The sequence below is a fragment of the Bos taurus genome, chromosome 20, assembly GCF_002263795.3.
Source record: "Bos taurus isolate L1 Dominette 01449 registration number 42190680 breed Hereford chromosome 20, ARS-UCD2.0, whole genome shotgun sequence".
In the NCBI taxonomy this organism is placed as follows: domain Eukaryota; kingdom Metazoa; phylum Chordata; class Mammalia; order Artiodactyla; family Bovidae; genus Bos; species Bos taurus.
Window position 1 is genome coordinate 28,296,417 of NC_037347.1, and position 12,109 is coordinate 28,308,525.

The 12,109-nt window shown below is 35.3% G+C and overlaps 1 protein-coding gene across 3 annotated transcripts in view; it reads right to left on the minus strand.

Moving 5' to 3' along the window:
• Nucleotides 1–2,316: 2,316 nt before the first annotated feature.
• The window catches only part of PARP8 (poly(ADP-ribose) polymerase family member 8), a 196,852-nt gene continuing 187,059 nt past the window's right edge, over nt 2,317–12,109 (minus strand). For 2 of the 3 annotated variants that reach the window (XM_005221535.5, XM_005221534.5), the window contains exon 27: nt 2,317–6,906. In XM_005221535.5, the coding sequence (XP_005221592.1) occupies nt 6,804–6,906 (103 nt within the window). In that variant the 3' untranslated portion in view covers nt 2,317–6,803. The remainder of the gene's footprint in view (nt 6,907–12,109) is intronic. The other variant, NM_001192298.1, reaches the window with a different exon arrangement.

The following is a 12,109-nucleotide window of genomic DNA, read 5'->3' on the forward strand; positions in this document are numbered from 1 at the left end:
CAATACAAAGTTGAGGGGAAAATTGTCCTCAGTTTATATCAAGTTATCTCTAACATACACATTTAGTTGCTTATTTCCTAATTTATTGCTTTTCCCTAAATCCTCTCCATTTCTTCTACCCATTCTTTTTCTCCGTTCCTTATCTACAAGCTTTTGTACCTGTCAGTATTACTAAAACCGACATTCAATGTTTCTTGCTTTCTGCCTTCTCTGAAATCCTTCTGAATACAGCTGCCAGCATGCTTCCAAATCTCCACTTTCATGAGGTCACAAGGGTTGACAATGATTTTTCCATGGCAGTCAAGTGCAGGTTTCTTTCCTTCCAGATTCTCCAGAATAAAACCACACCACCCAGCCTGTGTTATTGTACTGAACAATTCCTTGACAGAACTCTTCAAAGCAACCAGACTTAACTCTTTACTAACTCTTCCTGGGAATCTGCTATGATTCTTACATTTGCTATCCATTTTGCCAAGTGAGGACCTCAACCGTAATAAACATGATTTATTAGAAAGAGCACAAAGATGAAATTAAGAAACGCTTATCCTAGGTTTGGAGCCTAGGGATCCCTTTGGCAAGGTGTTTAAGTTCTCATCTACACAAGATAAACATATCTGCTAACACATTTTACAGTTATGTTGATGAAAAAATGAGATAAGTGCTTTCTAAACTATCAACAGCTACATAAAGCAAATCTTATCTAACTAAAAATTACTCTTATCTGAAACTCCAGAATACATGATTTTAAAACTATGTATACATATTTGGTATCTTTGAAATTTTCAGCCTTTTTAGATACAAGTTACAAATGACTACTATTTGAAATATTTTTAAAAAGGGACCTGGAAGTTGGGAACGGAGATATAGGCCAACTATTCAGCGAATTCTCAACACTGGCTTTCAAAAAAAGTGGCCTGTATAACTTTTACTTAGTTAACCCGGAATGCAGAACAACACTCTTGCCAGCAACATTCCTATGAGGAGAAATGTCATTCCCTGTCAGAGAGAATGACAGCTTCAGCAGTCAGTAAGACTGAGCCATGAAGTCAAAAAGATAATCATTAAAAATTTGGTTGAGCAATCCGAAACTAAACACTCAAAAGCAGTTAAGTGCTTTTTGATATACATATTATCTACAACAAAGCAAAAGCAGATATAAAAGCAAATCATTGTAACTTTGTTACAGAAAGATTATGAAAAAGTGGTGAATAAGTAAATGGAAATTAGTAGTACACTACTCATCAACACTAATTTAAGGATTAAGTGTCCTATTAACAAAGGATTAAAGGATCAAAATGCCATTTGGATTGCAGTTTTTATTTCAACAAACAAAAGTATTTAGGAGCTTGTGTAGCTTCACTCAAGTCTTTCATCTGTAAGCCTACTTTATGTCTTATACCCGCTTTCCTTCTATCTTTGTTTTAAAGATTTTGTCCTCAGATAGGAGACAGACTATTAATTGTCCTCATGCCCACAGATCTCCCAAGCCATCTCCTCCATCGTTGCCTGTATTGTTGGTGGTTCCCATTCAGCATCACTGACTTTGGGCTATAAATGAATTATTTCCAAAAGTGTGTTTTCATTTTCCAAATAGATTGAAAGCTCCATGAGGTCAACACAAAATCTAATCCTCTCTGTTCCTTATACTGACCATCAAGATACAAACTCTTAACAAATATTTCTAGAGTGACTGAAATCAAACCTAAAAAACAGAAATCTGTTATCTATGGTTTCACAGCTATAAAGGTAACATAAGTAAAATATTTATTATGAAAATATAAACTTAGCTCTTCACAAATATTTACTACTAAAGTGTTTAGAGAACAGTATTTATTTATGGATTAATATCTTATTCAGTTAATGAAGTGCATTTTATAAAAAGTGGTGCTTTAACAATCAATTTCCAATTACTAATCAAGTCAGAATGCTTAGAGAAGTTGGGACAGTTCATTTGAGATGCTCCAGTTGATACCATGCCAGTGGGTTTATAAATAGAGCATATATATATATATATACATATATAATGTACAAAAATGTTTTGTTTGAATTCTGTATTTCTTGATGGAACTTGAAATTAAAATGGTATTCACATGACCAAATTAAATCTACCGCAACTATTAATAGTTGGGGGAATATTGGCAAGAAGAGTGTTTTTTTAATTCGCTCTTATTTTAAAAGTATTTTTAAGTAAAAAGGGCAACATCATTTTTAGAGTTTGTTGAAAACTTCAAATATCTAGTCCCCAGAAGCAAGATTCATCATGAGGAATATCTATGGCCTAACCGAGTTTTCAAAATAGTGCCCACATATACCATACTTGTTGAACAAATTCAGATTTATTGAAAGTAAACATTTACATTGGCTACAATGTTAGAACTATTACAAAGCTGAATAAAAGAGGCTTAAGTAGCAATAGAAAGCAAGTGCAGTAAAAAGTGAATAGAGAAAATATTTGGCCTTAGTGATCTTTTGGCAGTATTTACATTATGTACATATTGTTAAATATTTATAGTAACTCTAAGGCACCAAAGGCTAAATAGCAGGTTGCAATACTATTTTGTGCACAAAAGTCAATAAATTTATTGTAAAGAAGGCTGTAGAGTTAAAGAAACATAGGCATGTCTTAATGTTTACATAAAGGAGTGGCTGTATTTTTTAAAATCTCAAATGATACATTAAATATTGGGCAATTGAAGAAATTATTTTCAGGACATTAAATTATGTTGACTATGTAAATAAGCACTATTTTTTACTGACTTGCTGGTAAATGTATAATGTAATCTATTCTTCAACACAGCTTTTTCACACTCATGGATATGTTTTGTCTAAAAACTATTTGAAATTCCTTTGAACTACAAAAACTTATCCTAATACATCAGAGTGTATACAAAATTCCCAAGAAAAATTTACTGGGTAATAATATACATCAAATTTATAATCTGACAAAAATTTAGCAGGCATTCAATGCTAGAATACTTGAATATTCAGTCTGCCATTCTGGTATAGCAGTTGGGTATTTTAATTCTTTAATTGTTAAGAGTGGGCAATTTTTTGCAGCTTCAGGTAAATGGACATAAAATTTACCCATGTAGAAAACCAGTATTAAAGGGAACTAATTATCTTTAAATTTTGCAGATTGAAACCCCTTCACATAACTCACTGGGTGATAACTATGTTATTCATCATAGGTGACTGAAATATCCATATTACCGTACTGTCAAGAGGTACTTGATAACAAAGATCCAGCATGGTCTTGACTGTTTAATTATTTGATCACTTCTGTTTGTAAAATTTTATTTGATCCTTATACTGGAAACCCAATTGATCTTAACAGACATTCTATCATTCGTCCTGAGGTAGTATTATAATGAAGAATTCAGCAGGACAATAGAATAACATATTTTTAAAATGTGCTTCAAGTGCCACCATGAAATCCATATATTTAGATGGCAGACAGTCTAAAGTTGAATGTCCCCTCATGACATACTAAATCGCTATCTGATGAAGTCATTCAAACTTTAACAAGGATGATGAAGTCTTCCTTAGAATTTTCTAAAACACCATGCCCTAAGGCAAATTATGGTATTACAGTATAAAGTACTGTTAAAATTCTTTCAGTGATAATAAAGACTCATAGACTTACATATTAAAAGTTTCCTTTCTTTTAGCTGAGGGGAGAATAATTGAGAGATTTCTTTTCTAAACTCTTAAATTTTTCAATGAGAAATATCACAGCATTAAAATAGCTTGCCTAAGTTTCTTGTATCACATAGTATTTGAGAATGAATTTAAGGAGGTGATACTCTTACATTTAAATTTAAAAACCACCTTCAAATCCAATATTTGACTGAGATTTGTTGAGCAACAAAATAAAAATAATTGTAACAGAATACAATTTAAGGCATCAAAGACCTCACCATAATGTATTTTATAGCACTCGGCTATAAGTATATTATTACTGTTTTTCTCTTCTTGAATGTTTGATCATTTTCTTCTCTTCTTAAATACACTGGACAATGACAGAGGATGAATTATTCATAGTGAAATGTTTACAAAATCAGTAATGCAGGAAAAAAAGTAGAACTAATAAATTAAGGCTCTTCTTCCCCTACTTTAAGAATGAAAATAAATGATTGCTTTTGCTCAGTGAGTTAATATTAAGCAGTAATGGCTACATCAATAATGTAACTATTACAAAGCATCAGTGAACAGACTTCAAGTGATTATAGAAGAACAACACAATATCACATATTTGGAATCATCAAATAAGTCAAAAGATAATTTCTTAAAAGAAGTGACTGAATCAAGGCGTGATAATAATGTTTAAACTTCTAAATTTAAAGGACCTGTTTGGATTTTGAAAGCACGATATTCATCTACTAACAGGTATTGAAATTAGATTCTGTAGAAATAAAGATAAGCATCAGTATACTATAGTATTCCCAACATCAAAAGTCCAATTAAAAGACTGGATTTTAGAATACTGATTTAAATATTTACTTTTAGAATATTGGCTTAAAAAGGCTCTGACAGTTTTTCAAAAAAAATTAAAATCTGTCAGTCTGCCTTGCAAAATCATTCAATTGATTATCATTAGAAGACATTATCATAAAAGATGTCTATTATCTGTAATAATTTAGTAGGCATTAAAGCTATCAATTACTTCCCTTGCTCTGTTAGCTGAATCTACTTTCATGCTTAAGTTGATAGTAGAAGTTTGTATTATGAAGTTTTATCTCCTCTAAATAGTCTCCCTTGAGTCCTCCAAGCTCCCTTTCCAGTTCAGCTTCTAACACAACACTCCTTACTGATCACTCAACTGTTAAATAAACCCTTACTGGATTGGTGGTTTTTAAATTATGCTTGGAGGTACTACAGAGAGTTTTTGGAGGTGCCTCAGTGGTCCTAGTGGCCAAACATATGCGGTTTCAGGATTTCAATTTCCAAATCCTGCTATTACAGCTTTATATTTATGTCATATATATGAATGTTCCACAAAATTATTTTGAAGAAGTAATTTTTTTACTTTTGTTACTTTTTAAAACACAGTAAAGGGACTTGGGAGACTATGGGAGTCATGGCAGAAAGCAGCAAGCAGTCCTCTTGTCCCACGTAAAGTCTTCAAATATCTGGTCACAGAAGACTGAATAAGATACTGTACCTTGGCCCTGCCATACCAATATTATCCTTCAGTCTGGCCTTGAGTTCAGAGGCACAAGTCAAAACAGATCAATATTTTAAGTGGATCCTATCACAATGATGAATATCCCAACCACTTCAAGTCTATTTTTGCAGAAATAAGTGGCATATCAATTATTTACAATATAAGAAAACAAATGATTAAGAAATGCTTCCTAGATGGCAACCTTTAACAATGCGGATGACCTTTGTTCTCACCTTTTATACCAAAGGAAAATAAGCACAGAATTTATAATATTACACTTGCAAATGAGTGTACATTTAAAATTTTTTCTTTTTAAATAGAGTCAGATATGAGCCTTGATTCAGGGTTTGAATGGAGTGGCAGACTTGCTAATTAAACTGCTCTCATGAATGGCCTTATTCCAAAAACATCATGCAGGAAAATAAACACTGTCAATTAAAACTTGTAATGAATAAGAACTCAGGATCCAAAGAAACAGAAACAATTTTGATGAGCACATGACTCGAAAAGAGAATGCTGAGAGCTGGTGTTACTGTTCTCTGTAAACGTATTCATATTCTTTTAATATAAAAGAAATTTCAAAGTTTGTCTTCTTTCTCAACATGAAAAACAAACTAAGCACAGATCTTAAATGAAAAAATATAAAAAGGCTGGTGTGGTATAAATAAATGTAAAAAACATTCCATTGTAGGAAATAAAAATATATATACTGTTTGGTTAAATTCAAGGTCTTTCTTTTAAACATATGATCATTCAAATACAGATTTAGTCCACCAGGGGTGTCTACATACCCCAGATTACAACATTATAACATTATAAAGAGTTTAACTGAAGGGAAAATTCTTTAAACAAATAGAAAATTTGTTTGCAAATATTTTCAGTGAATGAATGGTGATGAATTTGGCTCATATCTTGCTTTATGTCCAGAGAGAATATCATTTTCTTACTGAATATTATTTTCTTTCCATTGAATGAGAACAGAACTGTGGAGCTATGCCATCTTTGTTGTTAAAATACATATATGTGTAGATGCACACATATATGCACAATCAGACATTTGATGCATGAATCTATAGATACGTATATTACATACTTTTAGGCAAAGCACTGCATCTAAAGACCTAATTGTTTTCATATAAGGAAAAATAACAGATTAGGAAACATCCTTCCCCAAAACATTCGAACTTTCATACTGCTAATTATATAGCACATCAGAATGGGCAAACATTATACTTTTTGCAAAGTCTCTTACAGATTTAGACGCCATTATAAAATGCTTTCAATTCTCTTTTGGTACCCTAAGATGTCGGTATATAATATTAAATTTCCAATTAGAGAGTTTAATATAAAAATATCAGCACAAAACTGTTTTTTCAATCTGTTTATTGTGTGAGGAACCCAAACTTCAGTTTAAGTGCTGTGTAATTTTATTACTAGATTCCATAACCCTACAATTGATAAATTATATACCATTTTAGGTATTTAATGATATACTTAGAAATACTAAGAAAAAAATCAGTATTCAAAGGATTAATTTTGTTTATAATAACAATAAATTATTTTATCATCTTCTTCAGTTCAAAATCCAGCTTTGAACCCGAGGAAGGCTTTCAAATCATGTGAATTAAATGGTGGTCCTCTAACCAGTAGCAGTTTGATTACCAATTACTCGAAGGATCTCTTTGTGAATGCCTCCTTCTTGCGTGTTAATATTTGCGTCTCCCACTTGGCCATCTTCATAGCTAAAACACAAAAACATCAAACATTCAAAAAGATGAAACATTCAAGAACATTTTGAGAGCACTTAAGACAGCTTAGAAATGATCTCTGATACCTAAAGTACTGTCCAAAGGAATCAACAGAAGGACAATTCTCAGTTATATTTAATAACATGATCACATTACTAAATGCAGAAAAGGTCACATCACTAAACACATGATTATTCCACATCATGCCCTGATTTGCCCCTTCATTTTAAATTTTAACCCCCCATAAAGCATTGCTTGAATGGAGGAAGCATGCCAGTGTCTTTGGCCCTGTGAACACTTCCCTCAGCAGTTGTTATTTGAAGCCTGCTGAGAAAGAACATACTGACTTCAGTTTTATGTTCCTTGGTTTCTTGACTTCTTTGCTCCATTACTACTTCAATTATTTCTTTATTTTCTGATCAGTAACACTCTCAGAAAAATCACCTTACCTTCCACCATTGCTCCTGCAGGATTCTTGCCTTTTAATTACTATTCGGTTGTAATCAGTGCTGTATTTTTTTTTTTTTTTCCCCTTATCACTGGTTGCTGTATTTAGTCCAACTAAATTAAAACCCTATTCTTATTTATGCTGGTACTACACATAAGAAAGCAAGTCTGCCAAGTTTAGCTAAGTAATAGAAGTGAAAATACATTAAAAGACTGCGATTACTAAGTCCTTTAGAAAGAAATAATTACATTTTAGATGATAATTCATTTCCTCAAATAAACTTACTTGGGCAATAAGAATTTCCCAGGAATGAATTTTTAAACTTCCATGATAATATTCAGAGTAGAATAAGTAATGAATTAATTTTACTTCATAAAAACGACTTCAAGACAGAAGCTTTAGAGAAGTGGTAATTACTTCAAAATAGATAACCAGGGGTGTAAGCACAGAGTCTCAGAGATTAATGTGTGCCACTGTCTTTTTCCCACCAAACCTAAAATTCTCCTGAAATGGTACAATACAGAAAAACAAAATAAATGACATATAACAATGAGAAGTTAGGTCTTTATATAATCAACTGCTTAAAAACCCAGTGATAACTGCATTTGTATCAAGTTTAAACTCCTAAGGGGGCTTCCTTGGTAGCTTAGATGGTAAAGAATCTGCCTTTAAAGCAGGAGACCCAGGTTTGAGCCCTGGGTTGGGAAGATCCCCTGAAGGAAATGGCTACTCACTCCAGTATTCTTGCCTGGAGAACCCCGTGGACAGAGGAGCCTGGCAGGCTACAGTCCATGGGGTTGCAAAGAGTCAGACACAACTGAGAGATTAGCACTTTTTTAAAAAAACTCCTAAGAAATGGCCCAAGGTTGCCTACTTGGTTAATTCTTACTGTGCAAATACACACATACACATATGTATACATAAGGCATTCAGTGGTGAAACATTATTGTGAAAAAAGAATAGGATATATGGTACAAAGCCCAGTTGTAAATATTTTCTCAGGAGATCAAACAATATTCTATCATGTCCGACTTTTTACGACCCTATGGACCATAGCCCACTAGGTTCCTCTGTCCATGGGATTCTCCAGGCAAGAATACCGGAGTGGGTTGCCATGCCCTCCCCCAGGGGATCTTCCTGACCCAGTGGTTGAACCTGCAACTCTTTATGTCTCCTGCATTGGTAGGTGGGTTCTTTACCAGTAGTGCCACCTGAGAAGCCTCTGTTACAAACTAGAGAATGTGTAAAGCAAAACACTTTAGAATTATCCAGATCTAATCAGGTGTTTTGAAGCAAACTGTATAGAAATATATCTTATTGGACAAGTAAAATATGTTAGCCTTGTTTTTATATAAATTCTGGCTACTCACTGGATCAAGAGTAGGTTGAGCCATCCATAATTCTGAGCAAGGCTGGGGAAGCAACCTGGCTTGCAGGCTCAGCCCAAAGAAGATAATGGTGCTTTACCAAACCAACTGAGCTAGCTCCTCTAGGATACAGATTATGGAAAACTTTTTAAAGAGATTGACAAAAAGAGTATAAAGCAGACACAAAGAAAACCATATTGCTTTGAGAGAAGTGGGAAGAATGGCAGGTCCTAGAATTGTTTTGTTCTTGATGACTTTCCAATTTCAGGTCCCAGTCCACCGTGTAACTCCAGCCTAAATTTCCTCATAGGAGATTATGTCTATGATACTTTGGGTATAGTCAACACACCTACTGTGTCCCCTGTGCTTTGGACACAATGTTGAGTAAAATATTCTCATCTTTATAGATATCCCAGCAGCAGCCTACATCTCTCTTCTTTTTAATTTAAAGTGGATGTTGATTAAAATTTGTCTGTAATACGTCATAATTTCCATTTTCTCCTTAACCCACTGCAATTATTCTTCAGGTCCTACTGCTAAGTTGCTTCAGTCGTGTCCGACTCTATGCGACCCCATAGACGGCAGCCCACCAGGCTCCCCCGTCCCTGGGATTCTCCAGGCAAGAACACTGGAGTGGGTTGCCATTTCCTTCTCCAATGCATGAAAGTGAAAAGTGAAAGGGAAGTCGCTCAGTCCTGTCCGACTCTTCGCGACCCCATGGACTGCAGCCTACCAGGCTCCTCCGTCCATGGGATTTTCCAGGCAAAAGTACTGGAGTGGGGTGCCATTGCCTTCTCCCTCAGGTCCTACTACTATCCTGAAAAATACTGACAACGGTTGCGCATGGCAACCAGAAGACTATATCCACTATGTCCGCAGCATGGGATACAGTTGATGGCTTTTTCGTGAAGCTGTATCATCTCTTCCCTCCTTAGTTGGCCCTTTGATAATTAATTCTCAGTCTCCTTCATTGCATTTTCTTCCCTAACCTCCCATTTCAATGCTGGTTTTATTCACAATTCACTCCTCTGTGTTCTTTCTTTTCACGATATGCAAAGAAAGAACATAGTCTTTAGTCTCTCCCACTGTTGTTACTATCAGCCACTTGCCGATTCCTAAAACTGTATCTCCAATCCTTACATCTTGCCCTAACTATACACTTCCTACAGAAATCACAGAGGTGGTGTATTTAAAACTGAAATTTAATTTATTAATTCAAAACCGACTGCTCTTTTCTATTCTGTCAGTCTTTAAACTTGAAGTACTACCATCTATCAGGAATAACAGGAAAACCAGTTATTCTTGGTTATGCCATGTGCCCAAATCTAATAAATCATCTGGTTATCTCACTTCCAGTTTCCTACTTATTCTCACTTGCAACTTCTCTCAATCTGACACCATCAACTTCATTTAGGCTTTCACTGGTAAACAAATCTAATGGTAAAGAATTCGATTGCCAGTGCAGGAGATGCAAGAGACTTGGGTTTGATCCCTGGGTTGGGAAGATCCCCTGGGGTAGGAAATGGCAACCCACTCCAGTATTCTGGGCCTGGTAAGTTCCACGGACAGAGGAGCCCAGTGGGCTACGGTCCATGAGGTCACACAGTAGGACACGACTGAGTGTGCACACACACACACACACACACACACACATACACACTATTCGTCTAATGAGTGATTTTCAAATTGCACGTTGTATACAGTTAGCAGGCTCTGAAATTAATTTAGACTGTGCAGGCTAGCATTTTTCAATGAAATTAGAATAGAGAAGGGCAGTAAGTACCAACCAAGATTGTTCTTTCCCTGGTCCCAATGTCAAATACATTTCTTTTTGTAGTGAGAAACGCTGATCTAGACGATTCTACTAAACATGGTAACTAGTTTTTCTAGCTCTACACTTATCCGCACCATCCCTCCTACAAGACTATTCTCTGCCCTGCTAAAGTGATGCAAATGGCCATTGCTTTACTTGTAAAACAAGATCCAACGTCACTGCCATTCACTCTAGAGTCCTTCCTAATCCAAACATAAATTTCCTCTCCAGTCATGCCCCATCTCTCTCCCCTCACTCTATTTTCCATTCAGATGGAAGGGTTCTCTGTACCCAAATACACATTCACTGACACTCAAAAAGCCTTTGACGTTACAGAGAGTAGGTGAGACTCACATTCTTTAAATAAACTATAATAATTTAGAGAAAGAACATAAGGGAGAAAAGAACAGAGAGCAAGAATGAGAAATTGAGCTGAAAGTATCAGGAAAAATGCTTATTTTTCCATTGTCTGTGAAGCCCATAGGAAATACAACAGTTGAGGGCTGAAGGATAAAATTGATCAAAGGCATTTGGGTGTCTGAAACTATGAAGCATATATAATAATAAAGGAAAACCCAACTACCATTTGAGTTAGTCAACCAGCAGGGCTTAGATACTTGAATTACTAGTGGCATTACAGCGTTTACTATAATATAGCATATAGACTATTTTCAGTTATTATTATTACTAAGTTGTTAATGTAAAACTGTTGTTTTACGTTAAACATGTTGCAGTTTACCTACATCTAGAAAGCAACAAAATTTTAAAAAGAAATAGAGCAAGAATGATATCAACAGGGAAGTGATACACTTGAGTGGGGGTTTCTGAAGAAGGAAATATGAAATTATCTGCAAGAAGACAAAAATTACTTATGTTATTAGTGATATAAAAAGTGTGGAAGTGTTGGTTGCTCAAGTGTGGGCAACTCTTGGTGACGCCATGGACTATACCCAGCCAGGCTCCTCTGTGTGTGGGATTCTCCACGCAAGGATACCGGGATGGGTTGCCATTTCCTTCTCCAGATGATCTTCCTGACCCAGAGATCAAATCTGGGTCTCTCACTGCATTGGCAGGATTCTTTACCACTGGCGCCACTTGGGAAGCTCATAGCAGCTTTGGGACAGTTTTAAGACTGGTACACATACATGTGTTTTCTGATTTCCTAAATCTGGAATCCAGAAATGGTAGTACTGCTTTTCATTAGCTGCAGGGAGGAGAAATTCACTGTGAACTGAATGACATTCAGCACGTCTCCAAAGTTCCTGTAAGAAATCTGATGCTGTAAGTGCATTGTCTACTTCACAGCCCATGTAGAAATCTCTTGATTAAGTTAGAACATTCAGTCTTTTGTCACTGCTTTCATTCAATATGTATTAAGTCTTTCTGCACAAGACATGAGATTCCCAAACACAGACAGAATTTGCATTTTACTAGGGGAGATAATAGAGTTATGCAGTTAACTGGAGGACAAGGCAGCCTGGGTGAACAAAGAAAGGGCAAGCAGAAGTCACAGTAAAGACAGATATCCTGTCTGACTGGGACGCCGGGAAAGGCCCCATGGAAAAGACC